General features: G+C 40.3%; 3 protein-coding genes across 3 annotated transcripts; 2 read left to right on the plus strand and 1 right to left on the minus strand.

Moving 5' to 3' along the window:
• The first annotated feature begins 1,719 nt into the window (after positions 1-1,719).
• On the plus strand, positions 1,720-4,846 carry LOC111239770 (extracellular calcium-sensing receptor-like). The gene is made up of 6 exons (XM_022769677.1): positions 1,720-1,808; positions 1,941-2,223; positions 2,336-2,908; positions 3,241-3,363; positions 3,574-3,697; positions 3,942-4,846. Exons 1-6 carry the CDS (start codon positions 1,720-1,722, stop codon positions 4,844-4,846), a joined length of 2,097 nt encoding a protein of 698 aa, XP_022625398.1.
• A 1,345-nt stretch (positions 4,847-6,191) lies between these two features.
• LOC111239771 lies at positions 6,192-23,590 on the minus strand. The gene is made up of 24 exons (XM_022769678.1): positions 23,443-23,590; positions 23,087-23,241; positions 22,759-22,911; positions 22,451-22,651; positions 22,026-22,202; positions 21,708-21,902; positions 21,483-21,613; positions 21,260-21,356; positions 20,963-21,086; positions 20,298-20,770; positions 20,111-20,191; positions 19,543-19,886; positions 16,732-16,909; positions 15,211-15,375; positions 14,739-14,798; positions 12,904-12,908; positions 10,906-11,079; positions 10,409-10,760; positions 9,548-9,835; positions 8,448-8,999; positions 8,111-8,332; positions 7,289-7,412; positions 6,701-7,173; positions 6,192-6,614 (listed from the first exon to the last, which is right to left on the minus strand). The coding sequence occupies exons 1-24, from the start codon at positions 23,588-23,590 to the stop codon at positions 6,192-6,194; spliced, it is 5,295 nt and encodes a 1,764-aa protein (XP_022625399.1).
• LOC111239747 (extracellular calcium-sensing receptor-like) lies at positions 12,634-17,392 on the plus strand. The gene is made up of 8 exons (XM_022769653.1): positions 12,634-12,698; positions 13,093-13,381; positions 13,472-13,558; positions 13,970-14,161; positions 14,571-15,104; positions 15,199-15,423; positions 16,281-16,404; positions 16,491-17,392. The coding sequence occupies exons 1-8, from the start codon at positions 12,649-12,651 to the stop codon at positions 17,390-17,392; spliced, it is 2,403 nt and encodes an 800-aa protein (XP_022625374.1). The 5' UTR covers positions 12,634-12,648.
• Positions 23,591-23,607: the final 17 nt, after the last annotated feature.

The following is a 23,607-nucleotide window of genomic DNA, read 5'->3' on the forward strand; positions in this document are numbered from 1 at the left end:
AATGTACAATCAAATGTTGCCCAGCAGATGTCACCATGTTAACTGTATCAAGGATGTCAAAACAATAAACCTGTTTCGGTAGAGTTCCTTCAAAATGATACAGAGATCTGGAAATTTTTGCTCTGCCATCACTGCTGCGCACACATACAGGTAGCTAGAATAGCCTATAACCTGAAAAGAGCATGAAAAGAGGAATCAGATGAAGTGGTGCCATGTGCAGCTCTTGAGATATAAATAATGTTACTGCTGATCAATCAGACACTCTGGTCAGATGAGTAGCAGTAAGAAATGTTTTCTTTATATGTACCTAACAATGATTAATATGTTGATTAATGCTTATAAAGCCAGGTATCAGCAACGTTAGCATAGATCCCTCTGAATGAATCATGTTTAATGGATGAGTTAGATTCTAATCATTTCATTATCCTAAGTTTCACTGTTCACACACTCCCCATCCTCAGGCCTCTTCTTTATCACCTATAATACAGATTCAAAAATATCATTGTCATTATGCCATTATTGTCTCTAATAACTATATTGATAATCACATTTATATACAATGTGCTTTTAGACGACACTTTTGCTGCTCTGTGGCTGCTCTGTTGCGTTTCATGCTGGCATTTGTGTGTGTTGCCAACTGGGTGATGATATTGTCCCCATCTATTCACCAAAACCAAATTTTCATTTGTTCCACAAGCCATTAAATGTAATGCACATAACATTTATGCAGGATGTCCAGCTGGCCTGACCAGACCTCTCTGGTGCAAGGTGCAATACAAATACATATCACATAAAGTTAAACTCATCAACATCATCAATTCTCAACAAGTACAAATGCACTCCTGAACCAGAGTCACCATATTTTAAAAGTAAACCTATGTATGCAGCTTTTGGTGGGATTTACCAGTACTATCTACGTTGCCAAATAATTTGTACATAAGATTGTGCATGACCTTTGTTTATGCCATAAATTAATGACAAGCACCTAAAAGTCAATGACATCATTTTTATTTCATGTAATTTATTATAACTATATTGTGCCAAATTTACCCACTTGCATTGGCCAATGAGACAAAGCTTTCTTGGCCCTGCACCTAAAAATCCTCCAGGTTGCAGCTGTTTTAGCACATTTTGCCAAAAAGACAACACAAAAGAAAGAAAGAAAGAAAGAAAGAAAGAAAGAAAGAAAGAAAAAAACTTGTACTGTAGCACTGAACATGTTTTTACTTGTTTGTTCTAGAGGGATTTAGTCCCAATTTTGTATATGTAGCTCTTGCTAGTGACTTATAATATCACCAAAAGTAGTTTTAGGTACTATACTCCATACATTGCTCACATTAACACTATAAGATGTATGAGTGGGTTTGCCAAATTATACAATTTGTGAGGGATTGTGTGTATGTGCATTTTAGAAAACATATTACTGATGCCATGAATATGGCAATATTTCCCTTCCCTGCTTTACTAGTCTTACCAATCTAAGATTGCTGTGTCCTGCGGGAAATAAATCAACCTTTTATGAAGAGAGCATGTCTACCTGTATTTGACGCAGCTGTTATAATAGCTGCGTCCTCGTTCCTTTGAAAAAAAAAAAACTGCAGAGCAAACATGCAGAGAGCTATTCTCTTGTCTTTGTCTGTTCTCTCCATGAACAGAGTTTCTGGCTGTGAACTATTCAGCAGGTTTGAAATGCCAAGTTTGTTCAAGCAGGGAAAAATAATGATCGGGGGGATTTTCCCAGTTTTCAACAAAGAGATCAGCAGCACTTCTACGTTCGAAAGGGAGCCACCTGGAGTGAAGTGTGCAGGGTAAGTTTTAACACAGCTGCCTTTTCCATCCTTAACACTTGCTTATTCACTCTTGTAAACTTGCCTTTGTATGTACATGCACAGCAACAGCTCTTTGATTTAAGACCTGTTTCAATCTCCCAATTTTTTTAGATTTGACCTGCGGGCTTTTCGATGGACCCAAGTGATGATTTTTGCAATTGAAGAAATCAACAAAGAGTCTGCTCTGCTGCCAAACATATCTCTTGGCTACAGGATCCTAAACTCTTGTGCATCTCCAACAAATACTTTACGAGCTGCACTAACACTGGCTAGTGGACCAGAGGAGATAAAATCAACTTCCCCTTGTCCTCCAGCTATATCTGCCCTCATAGCAGAGTCAGGTTCGTCTCAGTCGTTAGCTGTGGCTGGAGCTCTTGGACCATTTCAAGTGCCAGTAGTAAGAGATTAAATGATGTTTTATTGCATTTGTGATTTACAATATCTGGTACTTTTGCTGAGTTTGCTTGTAGTATTCTTTCAGATTTCTTGTGATGATCTCTTTATAGGTAAGTTACTTCTCAACATGTGCCTGCCTGAGTGACAAAGCTAAATTCCCTACTTTCTTTCGGACAATCCCCAGCGACTACTTCCAGGCAAAAGCTTTGGCAGCACTGGTCAAACGTTTTGGCTGGCAGTGGATCGGGACCCTACAGTCAGACAATGACTATGGTCGAAATGGGATCCAGGCTTTCAGTGAGGAGGTGAAAAAGCTCGGGGTTTGTATTGCATTTGTCGGGACAATTCTACGCACGTACCCTATGGATAAAATTCTGGATGTTGTGGAAATGATCAAGCAGTCGACTGTCAAAGTCATTCTGGCTTTTGTTCCTGAGGGTGACTTTTATCCCCTGATGAAAGAGATAGTAAAACAGAACATTACTGGAATTCAGTGGATTGCTAGTGAGGCCTGGATAACAGCACCACGGCCCTCCACACCTGAAATCTACCAAGCTTTTGGTGGAGCCTTAGGATTTGTGGTGCAGAAGATGGCTATCCCAAATCTAAAACCTTTCCTCACAGGCATTAGCCCTTACACAGATCCAGGTGCAGCCTTTGTGAGGGATTTCTGGGAAGTTATGGTGGGCTGTAGACCAGTGTTACCTGGGGAGCGCACAGGTACTGAGGCAACGAATGACAAATGCACAGGCAATGAGACATTACTAAATTCCCAGGATGTGTTCTTCAATGTCACAGAGCTCAGAGTGTCCTACAATGTGTATACAGCAGCTTATGCCATTGCACATGCCCTACACCAGCTGGTATTCTGCCAACCAGCTGGAGAAAAACCAGTGAGGCCATGTTTGAATATATCAGAAATTCAGCCGGAACAGGTAAGAAATAAATCAAATAACTGTCTGCAAATACTTAAAGAGAAGTTGATATGAACACTTCATCTTTTTCTTTTGCTCAGGTCACTGCTCACCTGCAAAAGGTACATTTCAGAAATCAGTTTGGGGACAATGTGTTCTTTGATGAGAATGGCGACCCTCCTGCTTCTTATGACATTATTAACTGGCAGCTGAGAGATGGGCAGGTGCAACATGTGACACTGGGTCATTTTGCTTCTGCTGCTAATGGTGATTATAAACTCAGCATCCAGGAGGAAGAAATAGTGTGGAGGACAGGGAAAATGGTAATCATGAAGACTTTTTTTTCCTGTAATGATATTTTAATTAATATCTTCTCAACTATGTGTCCCGTTATAAGAGACTGAATATGGCTGCTCTAAACTTCTTTTCCTCAGGTTCCGTCATCGGTGTGCTCTAATGTTTGTCCAGTTGGAACTAGGAAAGCTCAAATCAAAGGAAAACCCACCTGCTGTTTCGACTGTATCCCATGTGCTGATGGAACTATAGCCAACTTAACAGGTAGACAGACGTGTGTCAAAAGCATGTATGCCATACTAAACCAAACATACACAGTCCAGTATCATGTATATAGTGTTTGCATATATTTTATGTTTACAATATAAGGGTCAGTGTTACTGCATCATGTTGAATTTTCTTGCTTTAAAATTCATCACATTTATTCACTATTTAATAATGTAATTTCCTGCAAGCATGAAATCCAGATGCATAACTCATACTTTCTATTTACTCTCAACAGGTGCAGCAGACTGCACACCATGTCCACAGGAATACTGGTCCAGTGAGAGGAAAGACGAGTGCATTCCCAAAACAATTGAATTCCTGACCTATCGTGAGCCAATGGGAATAGCGATCACAGTTGTTTCCCTGCTAGGGGCCTCCTTGTCACTGGCCACGATGATGGTTTTTATCAAGTACAGAGAAACCCCAGTGGTAAAGGCCAGCAACTCTGAGCTTAGCTGTTTCCTGTTGTTTTCTCTTTTTTTGTGTTTTCTCTGTCCCCTCACTTTCATCGGCAGACCCACAGTCTGGACATGCATGCTACGCCACACAGCTTTTGGTGTGACATTTGCACTTTGTATTTCCTGTGTCTTAGGAAAAACTATTGTTGTTGTTACAGCTTTCAAAGCCACATTTCCTGGCAACAAAGTTGCAGGAAAGTTTGGTCCTGCACAGCAAAGAATTATAGTTTGCTCCTGCACTTTAATTCAAATTGTGATATGTATATTGTGGCTTAAATTAAATCCCCCTTTCCCAGACATGGTTTTCAGACACAGCAATAAAAAGATTGTTTTAGAATGTAACACAGGCTCTGAGGCTGCTTTCTATGCAGTGCTGGGGTATATAGGGATCCTTGCAATAATTTGTCTGGTCCTGGCATTTCTCGCTAGAAAGTTGCCTGATAACTTTAATGAAGCCAAGTTTATCACCTTCAGCATGTTGATATTCTGTGCAGTCTGGATCACCTTTATCCCAGCATATGTCAGCTCTCCTGGAAAGTTCACAGTAGCAGTGGAAACATTTGCAATTTTGTCTTCAGCATTTGGCTTATTAATTTGTATTTTTGCACCTAAATGTTACATAATATTGATCAAGCCAGAGAAAAATACCAAGAAACATGTCATGACAAAAAAAAATATGATTTCTTGATTTTAAAAGATAATGCTATAGTTACTTCCAACTTTTATATGAAGAAGAAACAGTTCTATGAGTAAAACAAGATTTTCTTTAGCACTTCACATGACGTTGTAGAATCCACAAGATGTTCTGTACCATCTGCAAAAACCATGGATGGGGATGATTTCTATGGTCTTCACCAGTTATCACTGAATTCATAATTTATCAGTTATTGATGAATGCAACTTAATTATTCAATCCTAATTTTAACTGACAGGATAATTAAATGTGTATTATGCATTGTTTATAACACTGACTTTCATTGTGTGTACAGTATGTAGTGTTTTGTTAAACTAAGTTGTAACTGGTAATTGTGTGAGGAGAATATGAATTATAATATTTGGTGACATGCTTTAATGAAATACATGCATATATGCATTTACCATACAAAATGTTTAATAATTCACCACTGACTACTGTCACATACAGTTATAAAAACAGGTCATTGTTTTGATTAAAGAAGAGTTTTCACATTTACACATTATACCACTAAATAAGACTCCATTGCACTTTTCACTTGAATATTTTTTGGAAATACTTTTGAAGCTATTTCTCTTCCTGTTATCATCCATAACATTTTCATAATCAAAAAAAAAAAAACTTCTATGTTTCTATATTGTTTAGACATTTTGAGATGCCAAATTACAGTCACCACAATGAAAATAGAAATAAATAAAACTCTGTCATTGTCTCTGAATGTTTATGATTTTATCATTTACTGTAACTGATATATTTTAAACTTCAATACTAACCATGGATTGATGGATGGATTAATATTGTATGCAATATAGTTTTGGATATATTATAGTTTAAAAAGAGGTTAAATTTAAAAATCAAACAAACTATGTTTAATTTCAATTTAGTTGTAACATACTCTCAATGGTTAAATCAGTAGAGGAAACTCTTTTAAAGTGAGATTTTCAAAACTTTTTATCTTATTTCCAGCCTGAATCTTTAATAGTTCATATGAAAACACATACAGTGCATTCAGAAAGTGTTCAGACCCCTTCGATTTCTTGTCCAATCAATTGAATTTACCTCAAGCCAATCAAAATGGAGAAACATCTCAAAGAAGATCAAGAGAAATGAGAGGCACCTGAGTGTCATAGCAAACGGTCTGAATATTTATGTCAATGGAATATTTCAGTTTTTCTTTTGTAATAAATCTGTAAATAAAATTCAGTTTTAAATTTGCCATTATAGGTTATTGAGTGTATTGATGAGGGAAAAAATGTTGGCAGCAATATAACAAAATAATAAAAAATTGACTTTCCAAATGCACAGGATGTAACTTCATTATCAACACATGCAATGTATTTCACCTTTGCATCATGTTTTTCTTGCTGTTTTTTTCTGGTTTCAGCATTATGATATAGCACTTTGGAGCAAAAATGCAAAAAAGAAGTCCAAATGCTGAAGCTAAAATAGCAAAAATATGAACAGCCACTGTGTATTTTCCAGCTGTGCTCACATAAACTGGGATAAAAGTAATCCACACTGCAAAGAATATCAACATGCTGAAGGTGATGAACTTTGCCTCATTGAAATTATCAGGGAGCTTCCGAGCCAGAAAAGCCATTAGGAAGCACATGCAAGCCAGGATGCCAATGTATCCAAGAACACACCAGAAGCCAACCTCTGAACCAGTGACACACTCGATGATGATGATAGCACTGTGGTAATCTGTGTTGTTGTTGGCATGAGGTGGGCTGGTGAGCAGCCAGATAAGACATATGATTACCTGAGCAGAGGGAAAAACAACAGGATCTTAATTGACACAGCTGAAAAGATACTTCTAGAAAGCAAACTTTTGGAAAGATTTTCTACCTGTACAGCTGTTCCTAAAAGTACACTGGCTCTCTGCTGACTGGGTCCAAACCACTTCATGACATTACTTCCTGGCAATGTGGACCTGAAAGCCATTAGGACCACTACTGTCTTAGCCAGGAGGCATGAAATGCAGAGGGCAAAACTGATCCCGAATGCGGGGTACCTGATACGGCAAAGCCAGTCTGAAGGCTCACCAATGAACAGCAGGCCAACAAGGAAACAGACAGAAAGGAACACCATGAGGAGAAAGCTCAGTTCCATGTTGTTGGCCCGAACCAGGGGTGTGTCTCTATATGTGAAGAATATGGCGAGGATGGAGAGGGAAATACAAGCTCCGAGGACACATACAACACAAAGCACCATACCCATTAACTCATGGTAGGATAGGTACTCAATAGTCTTTGGGATGCAGTGGTCTCTGACTTCATTGGGCCATGTGTCCTCTGAGCAGCGGGAGCACTCTAAAGAATCTGCAGATAGAGAGAGAAGATAATTTTCTTTCATTTAGTGAAGCCACATTTAGATTATCAGCCCAGTTTACATTTGGATAATGCAAGAGAAAGGGTGACAAAAGACTGAACACACCAGTCTTATTACTGACTTCTCCCTCAGCACAGGGGACACAGTCGAAACAGCAGATGGGTTCCCCTTTTCTCCTAGCGATGCGTGAACCTGGAGGACAGCTATCACTGCATACAGACCGGGAAGCCTGAGAGGCAAAGTTCAGCCACTCAGAGAATATCACTATACAGTTCTGTCTGTGCTACAGTGTACAGGTCTCTGTGGCCTCTACTTTAGATACAGACTTGAAGGTGTATAAATAGTCTTGAAAACTAAATCCAATGTGACCCAAAAGTGTGTTACAGCTAAAGCTGAATATAATTCTTAATAAATAATTAACAGGATTAGAACAGGATATTAGTGTTATAGATGAGTAGATGATCAACAAAGAAATGCTAATGCCTTTCTCAGATGTAACACCATAGTTAACATTAAACATAATTAATGCATTTTTGAGCTGTAATCTGATTTTTTTTTGTATAAATTCTTATGAAATTTAGATCTGTACTACAAATGTAATTTTCATTAATACATTAATAAATTATATTTGTAAAATACAGATTCACTCTGTAATCACTAACCATTCACATATTTAACTCTTGAAGGGGAAAATATGCAAATTGCTATCACAATATTGTGTCATTATGGGGTTTATATTTAAAATATTCATATGGAATGCATATCAGCTTGAAACTGTTATATTTGAAAGAGACATTCTCTTGTGCTCGTTTAACAATAAAGTATATTGCACACTAATAAGAACAAACTAGCTGATGTGTTGATCAACAGTACATACAACAGTCTGAGAGGTGAACATGGTCTCAAGCCTGTTTGCAGAGAACACACCTGCTTCCCAACAGGCCACTGAATCATTGAATCGTTTATGACCAGGCTGTATCCAGCAGGCGATGAGGCATCATAGAAACCTACTTTAACTAAATGTAGTGAGCCGTCAGGACTCCTCTGCCAGTTCATTAGATCATAATAAGCAATGGGGTCACCGTTTTGATCAAAGTTGACTTTCGCCCCCAGTGCAGAGAAATTAGCACGCTTCATGTAGTGGATGAGCTGAGGGAAGAAGAGAAGCAGGTTATCTAAACACAGAGTATGGTGCATTTGCTTTCTCTTTTTCGTTTATAAAACTTTGACTTAAAAATAATATTTCACCTGGAATTTGTCTCACCTGCCATGGTTTAAAATGTTTAGGGTCTGCACAGGTGCTATTAAGGAAAGGGCCCTTTCCAACTTTGCAGTAACTCATATCTTGCAAGGCATGGGCCACCAGATACACAGCCTTGTAGACATTATAGGACACTCGTAGCTGTGTCACATCAGAATAAGGAGAGTAAACATCCTCTAAATTCTCTGTGCCTTTACATGGCAATCTGTCATGGTAGTTGTCGACCCCGTGGGAGTGGTTGTTCACTGACCCGTTCAGTCGACAGTTAAAGGTCTCCTCCCAAAATTCTGCCAAGAAAGCGGATTCATGAATATTGGACGGTCTGAGACTGGTGAGATGTTGCTCCAGCCCTGGAATCACATCAGCTCTCCGGATAGCAAATCCTAGTGTTCCCATCAGGAGATCCCCAAACTTTTCCCAGAGCAATGTGGCAGTGGCCCAGGCCTCACTGGCGATCCACTGCAGGCCGGTTATATTCCGACGTCTTATCTCTCTCAGAATGCCCTGCATCTCTGACTCACCAGAAAAGTTGATGATGACCTTTGATGACGCCATCTAAAAAGGTGAAAATGTAGGTATAGTTTATAAAGTTAAGATAGCTTGAAGACCTTTAGGGATGGTGTGTTGCATCTCGTCTACGTTATGTGAAATATGGTTCATACTCAAGCACCCATAATAATGTAGATTCTGCCACATGAACAGGTGAAAAATGAATAAAAAACAATAACAGGAACATTCTACATGATAATGCAGTCAAATGCCTCCATTTGAAATGCTTCAAATTAAGTTGACAAACTGTAAGAGAGGGGATGACTTAACTGTATGGTAACTTTTTAAGTTTTGGTGCTCCAGCACTAAGCTCAGTGTGCCTAAACTAAAGTCTCATTGATGATGTGACTACTTTAAACACTACAGCCCATAATAGCAACAAAGCAACAAAGGGCAGTATTCCTGAGACAACAATAGATTTGTAGAAATGTAGTTTTCAGGATTAGTGAATCAAATATTCAGAAATAAAGGTCACGTTTCTCTGATCATGTTATGTTGTCTGCACCCTCTATGTCTACCCCTTGTATGAGAAGTTTATAGTGACAAAGTGGTACCTGAACAACATCCAGAAGCTCATCTAGAGCCGGCTGACTCAGGGCTACAGGGTAGAAGTGAGTGTAGGCAGCACAAACACCGTACTGCACTGACTCCTGGAGGAAGAGCTGGATGGCAAAGCGAGCGTAATCAGATTCCACACCAGTGAGTCCCACCCAGGTCCAGCCGAAATAGCTAACCAGCCGGGCCAGGGCTCTGATCTGGAAGGCATCACTAGGCATTGTGCGCATGAAGGTGGGGAACTCCCTTTGGTTACTCAGACAGCTGCAGGATGCGAAATAGCTCACCTAGTATTACAACAAACAACGGTTCACTTTGTGCACACTTTGGCTGTTGAACAAGCGTCAGTTTTCCCTGCATTTGAAATGAAAAAAGGAGTCTAGTCTGTCAAACTGAGACAGACTGATTTCAAAATATAGACATTTGAAATGTTAAAATATGGGCATTTAAAAATATGGGCATTTGAAATGTTTTATTCTAAAAATATAATTTTGTTATTCAATAGCAACAAATACTTAATTTAGAATTTTGTAAAAGAATTTAAAATTTTCATGTTTTGATAAGGAGAGAGAATTCACATTTCTGAAATAATAATTTATAAATATTAGTAAAGAATTAGATTTTTGATCATGTTAATAACAATTGGGTTATCTAAAACAAATGCTTTAATCACAAATCTGAAATCGAGCTGGTTTTTTTCCACTCATCAAAAGTTGACATTTTGGAGAGAACACCGACAGTTTTGCAACCATATGACACTTTACCAACATTAATATAAGGAAACCACAAAAGACTGATTTAAGATGGTAAATATACATATTATTAATAACAAAAGTGCTAAGACAATCAGGCAGTCTCACCAGTGGGATGTGGAAAGAACCCAGGCTTCTTAGCAGAGCCATAGAAACCCCAGAGCCAGCATCTCCTATGATAACTGGGGACACAGTCCTGTGTACGGCAGCACAGATTAAATTAGAACCATTAATGTTTCTTTCTACACCTTTGTCCCTGTTCACACTCTCAGCTCCAGGGCCTCTTTCTGGCTGGCCATTCACCAACAGCAACAGTGCTCTCAGAGACACGGGTATGTCATCACAGCTGTCACGGATATGGAAACCCAGTTTGAGCTGTGGCAGGAGGTCACTGCGTTGGTTAATCTCCTTGATTGCAAAAATCATGGTCTGAATCCATCGCAAGGCACGAGCACTGAAACTGCACAGAAGTGAAAAGCAGTGCATTACCAAGCACAAATATATACATATATTAAAATAACATAAACGCATATCAAATTAAATAAAATCTGTGTGTTCTACACAAGTCATCTACTATCACATACATTCAAATAACCACTTACTACTTATACATATTAGGGATCGGTTGTGTTTCGTATGTTGGAAGAGAATACACAGGGCTGTAGTGTAGAGGGAATAAGCCCCCTATAACTACATCTCCATCTTCATACACACTGTTTTCCTCCTCTTCCCCCAAGAAAACACAATTATCCAGAGCAGCAGTTGATCTAGATGTGCCACTAAAGAGAAACAGAAACATGAGAAGATGTGCAGCCCACAATGCCATGGTTGGCCTAGGTTTGAAGGAAAGCTCCAGCTCCGTAATGTCAAGGTTGAATATACAAGAGTAGCTTCCCCTTCTGATTACATGCAAATGATTATGATATTTCAGGACACAGCTGATTTATATACTGTAGTTAGGGCACATAAATTTGAGGGGACCGCCCAGATACAGTATCTGTGACATCATTAAAGGTACCTTATGATCTCATGTGAGGTGAATAGTGTATACATTAAGAGTATTGCTTCTTACTGACATACTGTGTGATTTATATTTCTTTTCTGTGTTCAGTTTTTTTTTTTTTGATAAGTTTATTAAGTTGTAGTAAACAAAATGTAAAATTATAATGATTGAAGCAAATTAAGTAGTCACAGGTTTTGTAACTATGGCATTATTCCTATTCTTCAGCAGTACAGCAGCTTTGGTCCTCCATCACTGTCACTGGATGGCTTCAGTCACAATAACTGCGGGAACACACTGCCTGCATGCCTGCTGTGTCACTGCTACTGCCAATTCTATCTTTCTACATAAAGTTTGCAGGGTACTCGAAAGTTGGAATTGTTTTCATTAGAAATTAATTTCAGATTTATTTTTGAGAGACAATGTTAATAAAATGCCATTGTCTCCACATGCAGCTGCTAAAATGCTTTAAAAAAGATAGATGAGATGCCTAATCGCTCTTACCCATTAACATGGGCGACGAAATGAAAACCAAGACGTCCTGCAGCCACAACACACTGCCATTGTGTTCCTGGCCTAATGCTGCATGGTCATCCATATTTGACAGTGCTCACAGCCCAATCACTGTAGTTATGCATATAAAAGGGACAAAACATGACTTGAAGCCCAATTAAGAAGCTTCAGATTGTACCAATTATGAAAAGTGAGCCATTATACAAACACTGTGAAGCCAACTGTCTTTATTTTGTTAGAGGTTAGTGGAATTGATGACGTAACATCCTGTACAGACAGAGTGTCAGTTACATTTTTTTTTTGTGTGGTTTATATTGTTTTGTTAGAATTTCCTGATTGAGTGAGGCCGGGTCTGCTTTACTAGCTATCTTGATTTTAACACTCCAAAAATACCATTAAATTGGATCGCATGAGTTTCATTCAATGCTAAACATTACTGTTACATCATTTACTTTTTTCATTCAGTTTGCATTAACCCACTTAAATTAGGCGGGACTGCTGGCGTCCAATCCAGATGCACTCTGTCATTAATAAGATGCAAAAATTAGACGATCAAATACTCTATATAACTTGCCTAATTATTTGCTCTCTCTCCTTCTCTCTCTCTCCCTCTATGTCTTTGGTGAGGTGTAACATTATGACTCCACTTGCCTTATTTCCCTTGCTTTACTCTGTCAGTGTCTTCCCTTTGACTTATACTGTAGTTTCCAGCATCACCACTCCAGCCCTGTTGGCAGCCAAAGTGTGCATTCTTCAAAACAGCTTTCAGCCCAGCTTTGTGGCAGATGGTGACTATGTCATTGGGGGGATCTTTCCCCTTCACTATAATCAGGAGATGCCAGACCTTAACTCTACCTACAGACCACCACCAGTGAAGTGCAATGGGTGAGTTTAATAGATGTGGATTGAAAATGATAGCAGGAGTATTTAACGTATTGTTTCCAGTTGAATTATGTCTATTTCTGTTGCACATGCATAGAAAACGTTCTTATATAGAATGGATTACGCAGCATTTATTTATATTTATCAGTATTTAAAATGTAATAATAATTTAACATGATAGTTTAGAAATATACAGTGATGTCCTGACCTGGCCTATGGACAATATGGACAAAGAAAAAAAGAACACTCTACCACTAGTACATTGTACAAGATAAATGCAAAAATGCAGTTCAGACTAATTTCAAATCATCATCTCTGTTTCTGATTTTATCCTTTCTCCACTCTTGCTGTGTTGAATGTGTGTGTGCTATTTGCATCTGTGTCTACTGGGCTACAGATTTGATCCCAGGGCTTTCCGCTGGGCTCAGACTATGAGGCTGGCAGTGGAGGAGATAAACCAGAGTCCCGGGCTATTACCCAACTACACTCTTGGGTATAAAATCTTTGATTCATGTGCGTATCCGCTGACCGGCCAGAGGGCTGCTCTGGCTGTGTTGAATGGGCTGAGTGAGGGTAACTCTCCCATGTGCAGCAGTGTCTCTCCACTCCTCGCTGTGATTGGGGAGTCTGGATCTGCTCAGTCGATTGTGGTCTCAAGAATCCTGCAGCCATTCAGAATCCCAATGGTAATGGTGACTCTTTTTATCTGTGATCACCCTAAAACATGTTACTCTACGATCTGTTTTACTGTGCTCTGTACTGTATTTTTTACACAGATCAGCTACTTCTCTTCGTGTGCATGTTTAACTGACAGAAGAAAATATCCTACCTTCTTCAGAGTAATCCCTAATGATGACTATCAGGTAAAAGTCTGCTGTCAGATTAGAAAGGGTTTTAGAACCATTCAGTTGTGTAGCAGTAAAAAGACATTTTACATGTTACATATGTCTGTGTTGTCTGGCGTTGTCCAGGGAAAACCTTGTATCTTCTAACTTCATATTAAAGTACATTCTACTAAGACCATTTGCTTTGTTTATCTAAATTACCAAGCAATAAAGTTTATGCAGTAGTTTTGAGTAGTTTTAATAAGGTATAAAATTGTCTCTACCAAAAAAACAGCTAATGACCACAACTACAGTTTTAAATAGCAATGACAGAAGTATTTTACCTGCTCATATTACCTTGAAGGACTACACAGAATCAGGAGTTGAACATGTCATTCATTTTGTGTCTGTGTTATGAGACCAAGCAAGTTGTTTGTCTGTTGAACCCAGGTAAAGGCCATTGCACAGATGCTAGTGCGTTTTAACTGGACTTGGGTGGGGCTGGTGCGAGGGGACCATGAATATGGCCGCTTTGCTGTACAAGGTTTAATGAAAGAGCTACAGGGTACCAAAGTGTGTGTAGCGTACCAAGAAATGATTCCTCTGCTCTACAATCACCAGAGGGCACTGGAGATCATGCAGGTAGATATGCTGAATTACATTTTACAGCTTTAGAGAGTTTTATTTCACCTCAAGACCCTCTATAGTAGGTGCTGAATACACATCAGTGACATTAAAATTAAGCAATCAGGAGAAAATTGTTTTAGTCCATGTGTTGCTGTCAGACCATTTATCTTACTGTTACTGTTACTGTTACTGCAGGGCTGCAGCTATAGAGGGGAGGAGAAGGGAGTATTGTCTGTCAATATTACCATGAGGTTTCACTAGACTGTGAAATTTCAAAATCCTGCATCTAGGGACTATAAGAACCTAGTTATTTCACATTTTGTACCTCTGAGTCTTTCATATTGATGCAGTTTTATCCTGCTTTCTTTTTGCATCCTCTCCTCGTTGTAAATCCCTCTCCTCCATCATCTGCAACTCTGTAAAGGTGATGCGTAGCTCTTCTGCAAAAGTGGTGGTGGTATTTTCAGCTGAGGGGGAGATGACTCCTTTCTTGAGAGACTACATGGTGCAGAACATCACTGGAATCCAATGGGTGGCCAGTGAGGCCTGGGTCACAGCATCTGTCTTCACAGGGAACGAGTATTACCCCTACCTGGGGGGAACCATTGGGTTTGGCATCAGAAAAGGTCATATCTCCAAACTCAGCGACTACCTGCAGACAGTAAACCCTAAGAGGTATCCCGATAATCTTCTGGTGCAAGAGCTGTGGGAGGCTCTGTATGGCTGCAGTCCATCTTCATTCTCTGGCTCCCAGATGCCTCCCTGCTCAGGACAGGAGTCCCTGTTGGAGCAGCATTCAGCCTATATGAATACATCCAGCCCTAGAGTGGCCTATAACGTCTATAAGGCTGTATATGCAGTCGCTCATTCCCTGCACAACCTCCTTCTCTGTCAACCGGGCAGTGGGCCTTTCCAAAACAACTCATGTGCTCAAAGCAATGACATACACCCCTGGCAGGTATAATGCACTTTACTTACTGTTAGAGTATTATACTGAAAATCTTATTATATGGTATTTTATAGATTTTTCATATTATCTATTGGTTTTAAAGCTCCAATACTACCTCCAGGAAGTGACATTTAACATTGACGGGGAGGAGGTGGACTTTGACCTGAAGGGTGACTCCATACCCTATTATGATATCATCAACTGGCAGAGAGGCACAGGCGGGAACATTGAATTTGTCAACGTGGGGTTGTTTGACGGAACCAAGCCTGTTGGCGAGGAGCTGGTGATCCAGGAGGACAGGATAATGTGGGCGGGGCATCAGAGTGAGGCAAGCTGCTCACACTGTGTTTTTACCTTCATCAGATGCCAACTGTTGAAGTTCTGTAGGTTGAGGTGGAGGTAAGTCAGGTGGGGCAGGATAAGCTGGATCTGACATGAGTTTGTTTGCATTCATACAGTAAACAACAGGGATTCAAAGCCTGCCATACAGTATGACATACTAGGTGATTTAATACCTGCCATTGTATTGTTAAGTAGCGTCAGACTGTAATGCAGTCCTCAGTGTGCAAAAATATAGCTTATCCTCTTAACCGTCAGAGTCGCCTCAGGATTACTCGCTTACATTTTGTGATTAATTATGATCTTTTTTAATTAATAAAAGATCAATAATTGTTAATTATAAGTGATATCTGCAAATTGCTTATGTCCAACCAACATTAAAAAATATGAAAACATGCAATTTAAAGTGATGCTAAACAGAGAAAAGCAGCAAATCCTAACATTTGAGGAGCTGAAACCAGCAAATATTGGCATTTTACTTGATTAATGGCTCAATCAAAATTTGCCTTTTTCCTGTTCATGGACTAATGAAATAATTCACGACACAGTATGATACGATATGAAATGATACAAGACATGATAAAGCATATGATATACTTTATTGTCCCCTTAGTGAAATTTTTCTCAGGCTGGAGTTACTGCAATGTCATTCTACGTTTTACATACAGTGTACAGAGACATGTGAAAAGTCAACCACATGCTAGTATTCATATGTAGCTACATACACTCAATTGCCATTAGTAACAACCTGTCAATATACTGCTGGACTTTAGGGCCTCTGTGGCTAATAACTTCAGCACAATCATTTTAGACAGTAGAGCTGAAAACCATCTCTGTGCTCCCTAGGTGCCGGTGTCTGTATGCAGTGCCAGCTGTCTTCCAGGGTCCAGGAAGGCTGTCCGTCGTGGGGAGCCTGTCTGCTGCTTTGACTGTGTACCATGTGACAATGGCAAAATTAGCAATCAGACAAGTAAGCTTGAACCCAACAATAAAATTGCAATAATTCAAACCTAATATTCTATTACATTTTTTTTTTTTTGACCCTCTTCCCTTTAGACTCAATAGAGTGCACATTTTGTCCTGAGGACTTCTGGTCAAACAAAGACAGAACAGCCTGCATCCCAAAGAAAGTAGAGTACTTGACCTTTGACTCCTTGGGTATAGCCCTGACCGTGATATCTGTGCTGGGTGCCTGCCTCACCCTCGCTGTCTTTGCAGTCTTCTTCTATCACAGAAATACAGCCATCGTTCGTGTGAATAACTCTGAGCTTAGCTTCTTCATCCTGTTTGCGCTGACTCTGTGTTTCCTGTGTTCTCTGGTTTTCATTGGAAAGCCAACATCTTGGTCCTGCATGCTGCGCCACACTGCCTTTAGCATCACATTTTCACTTTGCATCTCCTGCATCCTGGGGAAGACACTGGTGGTGTTGGCTGCTTTCACTGCTACCAGGCCAGGGGCCAACATCATGAAATGGCTGGGGATCAAGCAGCAGAGGGGCATTATCTTCAGCTGCACTCTGGTTCAGGTGGTTATCTGTGCTGCCTGGCTCATTGATGCGCCCCCTTCTCCCTCCCGAAATACAAAATACGAACGCTCAAAGATCATCCTGGAGTGTAGTGTGGGCTCTAGCCTGGCATTCTGGTGCGTTCTGGGATATATTGGTCTACAGGCCTGTCTGTGCTTTATACTGGCTTTTCTGGCCCGCAAGTTGCCGGGCAACTTCAACGAGGCCAAGTTCATCACGTTTAGCATGCTGATCTTCTGTGCTGTGTGGCTGGCATTCATCCCTGCTTATATCAGCGCCCCTGGAAATTATGCAGATGCAGTGGAGTCATTTGCCATTCTGGCTTCCAGCTTTGGCTTGTTGTTCTGCCTGTTTGCACCAAAGTGTTACATTATTGTACTGAAGCCAGAAAAGAACACAAAACAGCACCTAATGGGAAAAGAAAAGAAGTGATATGCCATAAGTTATGGTAGCTATGGTAACGTGCACAACTCCAAAGTACTCAGAGCAATGTATCAGGTGCATGGTCGTCCTTTGCCTCACATTTAACAAGAAGACTATTTATCTGTTTGTTCTATGCCATAGGTTAACATTTAAAAAAAAATATATTCAATGTTTAATGATATGTAAAAGTAATCCACACAAATGTTGATGTATTTCACATTTGTATTGACTGGGCAGTGACAGTTATATATTGTAACATTGCAAATGCAGTACAGTGTACAAGGAAATAAATAGGTATAATTACATGAAGGGTTTCACTTTAGTATATATTTTTAAGAAATAAAGATGTTGATGATGAGGTCAGTGTCCTTTGAAGTTTCTGAGCCTCAGTTTTTGTATTCTGCTGATCTTCTACCCTGCCACACCCATGAACCTGAGTTTTAGCTGATCCACGGTCAGTGGGTTCATGATTGTCCCAACGGACATTTACAAAATACTGTGTGCTAATGTGTTGTAACATGGTCAGGCCTGTCATGTTTTGTTATGGCAGACACTTTTTGTTAGTTTTGTTTTGGAGATTCTTGCACTTCCTGTTTTAGTTTGTAATTTGGTTCCTTGTTTGTCTGTGTTTTTGCGTCATGTCTTGGTCTTGTTTCTGTGTAGTGATTGTCTGCCCCGCCCTAATGTGTTTCACCTGTGTGCAATCACCTTGCCTCCTGTGTCTATATAGTCTTTGTGCTCCCCTTTGTCTGTGTTGGTTCGTCTGTTGTCTTCCGGTTTTGTTCACGTCTGTTCACGTTGTCTGTTCATGTCACGTTCACGTGTGGTTAAATAAACCTGACTGCATCGTCTCCCATGCGTTGGCTGCATTTGAGTCCTACTTACCTTGCAAAACCTGACAAGGCCTTAGGGAACTAATGACAAATATGTGTGGTGATTTTCACTTATTATTGTTTGCAGAGAAAAACAGATTTCCATAAGTAAATAAAGAAATAAACAATGCTCTTAGACCATGATCTGGGATGAAATGCACAGGGACGACCAGGGGGCATGACACAGGGATACAGACACCAAGAACCAGAAACAAAAGTGCACAACTGTGCATCAACATCAGGTCAGACTACATACGGATCAGTTCAGCTATTACATATCTTTTACAAGAGGTTTAAAGGGGTAAATGTGGCCACCTCTGTGCAATGATTTAAGGTTTGGGTCAAAGTATCATTGCAGTTACAACGTGTATGACTGATGTGATTATTGATGTTTTATGAAGTGGAAGGTGTTGAAGCAGGTCCCAGAAAAAATAAGGCTTACATGCCCAACAAGTGAATCAGAGCAGGTAATTATACCCCATCTTTAAATATGCAGTGCTGTGAATAAGATCACAAAGATCATACTTTTGTTCAGATTATTATCTTATTCTTAACCCCATGTCCCTCCCTGCAACCCTCATGGATAAGAGGATATAGTTAATGGATGAAATAGATTCACTCTACTCATATTGTTTGCATTGTAGTAAGTTCCTAAGTCCCAATTCAGGACATGGCCGTCATAGACTGCGAAGGCCAAAACCCAAAGGATTTTTGCTTTGCCTCACCAACTGTGCTGTTGTGTCACAAAGTGCGGTTCCTGTTGCCTAGCAACCTTGACAGCATGTGACAAAAACTTGACGTTTTAAGGCCCTTGGTTTTAACACTTGCACATTTAACTGTTGAACTGAGCTGAAACCCAATGCTTGTGTTGTTTGCTTTCGTTACCAGTGCGCAATGAATGGGATAAGTTGGGCCACAAAGAACCCACCCGGGAAAAGAAGGCCACATTTAAAGGGGACAGGCTAGTTGCGCCGCAGTGACATAATCGGTCTTAAAATACAGCATCTGAAGAATGTGGCCCATGAATTGGGACACAGTGTGTCAAGTGTTTACAGAAATGAGGCAGATTTACAGTCAGGTCCCAACTTGAAACATATTATTAACATTAACACATGGAAACACGTTTCATATGGCATTTTATTTTGTTTCACTTTCAAATATTCAAATTCAAAAAATCACTATGAAAATGTATTTTCATGATCTCAAATTAAAAAGCAAGAGTTTCTGTTTGCTTAATGGGTATTTAAAATGACTACTTGCAACATGTGTGAAGTTCATCTGGGATATTTTCCAGTCATGCCTTTCTTAATGTTTCTTTCAGGCCGCAGTAAGATTATGTAACATTTGGGCACAAAAATACACAATAACAGTCCAAAACTGGAGGCTAATATTGCAAATATTTCCACAGCCACAGTGAACTTCCCAGGGGAGCTGACATGAGCTGGGATGAAAGAGATCCACACGGCCCAAAAGATCAGCATGCTGAAAGTGATGAGCTTCGCCTCATTGAACGTATCAGGTAGCTTGCGTCCGAGGAACGCCAGGAGGAGGCAGAGGAAGGCCAGTAGGCCGATGTAGCCCAGGACCAGGTAAAATCCAGGAGGCCATGGCTCCTTACACTCCACAACAATCTAATTATGTCCAACAGCAGATCAATTAATATTAAAACATAATTAAAACATTAAGACATATAGCACAATTTCACAGTGAGTGTGAAATAACAAATTTCATTTGAATAGTTAGTTTCTGTCTGAATTGACTAATAAACCTGAAAGCCCCTATGTGTAGGATTTGAGCATTTTTTGGCAGCATAGGCACCAAAGACTAAGGTGCCATTAAAGCATGTATTCCTTACTTTTCCAGTTGTGGCTTGATAGGTCGGGTTCCTGAATGGGAAGGGAGGTGCGCCCAACAACCAACCAGCACAGAGACAAACCTGAAGGCAACATAAGAAGATAGGCATTTCTTAAAGAAAACCCATTAAACTCTTCAATGGTCACAAATTGAGGATAAGATTAGTTGTGCTTTTATAACCCTCTGACCTGAGGAGCTGTAGTGCAGAGGATGAGAGTCCTCTGCTGAGACGGCCCAAACAACTTCAGAGCCCTGGAACCAGGTACATTTGACTGGAAAGCCAAGAGAACTACAATGGTCTTAACAAGGAGGCAGGACAGACAGAGGACAAAGCTGATCCCAAATGCTGCCTGGCGGAGCCTGCATGTCCACGCAGACGGCCGGCCAATGAACACCAGGGAACACAAGAAGCAGAGCTTGAGTGACAGGAGAAGTAAGAAACTTATTTCTGAGTTGTTGGCCTTGACGATGGGTGTAAAGCGGAAACGGTGAAAGACAGTGGTGATGATGGTTGTCAGGACAACACCCAGCAGGGTGAGTATGACCAGGATGATGCCCATGGTGTCGAAGAAAGACAGGAATTCCTCAACCCCGGCAATACACTTCACCTTGTCTTTGTCTGACCAGTAAAATTCAGGACATTTAGTGCACTCAGTGGAACCTTTGGGGACACATAGTAAGACACATACTGTGTAAGCCGACACAGATGCTTTCCTACACAACAACAACCGTTTGCATCCAATCAGTATGCCTCCATGCCTTTCCAGTTTTGCAACATTTCTATGCCTGTAAGGCCTTCTGCTTCTGGCAGAAGTTGTAAAATGCATGAATAAAGAAAACATAAAGGGGCTACCAGTCTGGTTGCTGATCTCTCCATCGGCGCAGGGCAAACAATCAAAGCAGCAGTGAGGCTCTCGTGGACGTCTGGCCTGCCTGCTACCAGAGGGGCATGGAGCACTGCACTGAGATACAGGCACCTGGACAAAGACCAGATAATGGTGTAGAATTTCTTTCTGCACAAAAGACACTTATTGAAACTAATTCATTTTTATAGAAGAAAAATGCCATTTTTTAAATTTTGTATCCCATAAAGAAACGTAAATAATTTTTAAGATGTATATAAAATCATTGTAGGGGACATATGACCCACCTGTGACTGGCCTTTTGTCCATACAATGGTGCTCTGTTCCATCTGCAACTGCTGTCCCAGTGGAGCCGAACCATCATAGCTTCCCACTTTGATAAATCTAAACACAGTGAAAATGCAGTTTCTAATCATTACTCAGCTGAATGCTAACAGCCACAATAAACATAAATAAAACTTTTCGATCATGATTACAGACAGGTGTGTTCTTATAGGTATAATATTCCACCTAATTTCACCCTTGATGTCCTTCTGCCAGTTAATGATGTCATACAGAGGGACCGGCTCTCCGTTGGAGTCAAAATATACCTTCTCCCCAAACTGGTTAGTGAAATTTACTGTCTTTAGATGATCCAGCAACTGAATGAACGGAGGAAGCAGAGAACAACAGGCCAAAAGAATGATACATAAACACATGAACATCGATTTGTATGTTTTGTAGTGTTTAACTCACCTGCCTAGAAGTGAATGATTTCCGTTTCTCACACATTCCCTTCTTAAGTTCTGCAGAATCACAGTTCAGTAAATCGTGCAGTGCATGGGCGATGGCATATACAGCTTTGTACACATTGTAGGATATTCTGACCTGAGATACATCAGTATAACTGCTGTCAGTGTACCTCAGATCCTCTGAACCTGTGCATACAGGCTTTTCACTGTCTGACCCTTTAAATGTGCTCTTTTGTCCTGCAAAAGGCCCAACCAAGGACCAAGAATTATTTTGAGAGTCTGGGTTGTAACCAAAATCATCCAATCCCATCAAGTTATCCACAGTATGTGCTTCATTTTCTTCGGACCTGTTTCCTCCAAAGTCTAGCCTACAGTCAAACAGCTCTTCCCAGAACATGTTGACAAATTCCATCCCTGGTTCGGGAGAGGGGCGCACGTTCAACAAGAACTCTTTCAAGCCCGGGATTCTGACTCCAGGGAAGGAGAAGCCCAGCGTGCCCTCTAAGAGAGGTTGGAAGCCCGGTGAGGTCAGCAGGCTGGCGGTCACCCAAGCTTCACTCGCTACCCACTGGATCCCTGTCACATTTCTCTGAGCCAGCTGGAAAGGCAATTTGAAAGTAATTTGATGGTGATTAAAATGAGCACAAACATTTTTTTTTTTTTGACATTCCTAATTATCAGGTTAAATACTGCAAAATATGTCATATTTTATGCCTATATACATTAACTGAGATGTAGAGTGCTTACCTCTAAGAGCAGATCCAGGAGCTGTCCCTCTGTGGCAAAGACCACCATGACCTGTGCAGTTGAACTCTGCAGCCTGTCTGCCATTTCTCGTACCTGAGCTGCTGTGGGTGATTTGGGGATAGTCAGATGAAATGCCACACACCCACCTTGCTGTCTAAACTGATTAGAGAAAGCTTGGATGCCATACTGACTGTAGTCATCCTGAAATATATAGAGAAATTGTTTTTGTATATACATATATATAAATAATTATGTTGGTGTGTTTAACTTACTAATGTTGGGGTTAAAAAAATTAAAAATTATCTCACTGTGGTCCCTATTGTTCCCACCCAGAGCCAGTCTAAGAAAGTGACCAACTGCACCAGGCCTCTAACTTGAAAGAGATCACTCGGCACAGTCCGCAAGAATGATGGGTACACATGTTTGTCAGTCAGACAGGTACAAGTGGCAAAATAACTCACCTAGAAGGAGAAAAATTTAACTTCACTTTTACTGAGATGAAACAGAGGCCAGAACAAAACATCACTGAACATTTTTAAATGTAGCTGTGTGATTTCTTACAAAAACCAAGTGGTGGAAGGAAGGAATGTAAAAATAAAGGACTGTGCATGATCCTGCCTTTCATTCCTGTCTTACCAGTGGGATGTTGAAAGGGGTAAGAGTGTGAGCTACAGCTCTTGTAGGGGAAGAGGATGCAAGACCAATCACAGCAGGCACAGGAGAACCAGTCAGACATGAGGGCAAAGTCTCAGATGGTATATTCATATCCATTCTCTCCTCTGTCACATTTTCTATTATGTAATTTCTATTATTTTCCAGATAGCGAGACATCACTGCGCTACCCTCAGCACTTCTATTTGTCACTGTGGTCAGCATCCTTTTCTTTCTTGTTTTTTCTACTGTCTTTACTATCTCCATTCTAGTGCCTTTGTCCTTTGCCATATTTAATCTGTTTCCAGTTTCCTCTATCTGTTTCACCGGAGCTGTCAAACCTTTGGAGTGGCTGATTAAGGAAAAAAGAGCTTGCATGCTGGTGTGGACATGGTCACAGCTGTCCATGATCCGGTAGCCCAGTTTAACACCTGGTAACAGGCTTGAATCACGATTAATTTCCTCCACTGCAAACACCATGGTCATCATCCAGCGGAAGGCTCTGT

This window comes from Seriola dumerili, unplaced genomic scaffold (genome assembly GCF_002260705.1).
Source record: "Seriola dumerili isolate Sdu_G_001 unplaced genomic scaffold, Sdu_1.0 BDQW01004273.1, whole genome shotgun sequence".
NCBI lineage: Eukaryota > Metazoa > Chordata > Actinopteri > Carangiformes > Carangidae > Seriola > Seriola dumerili.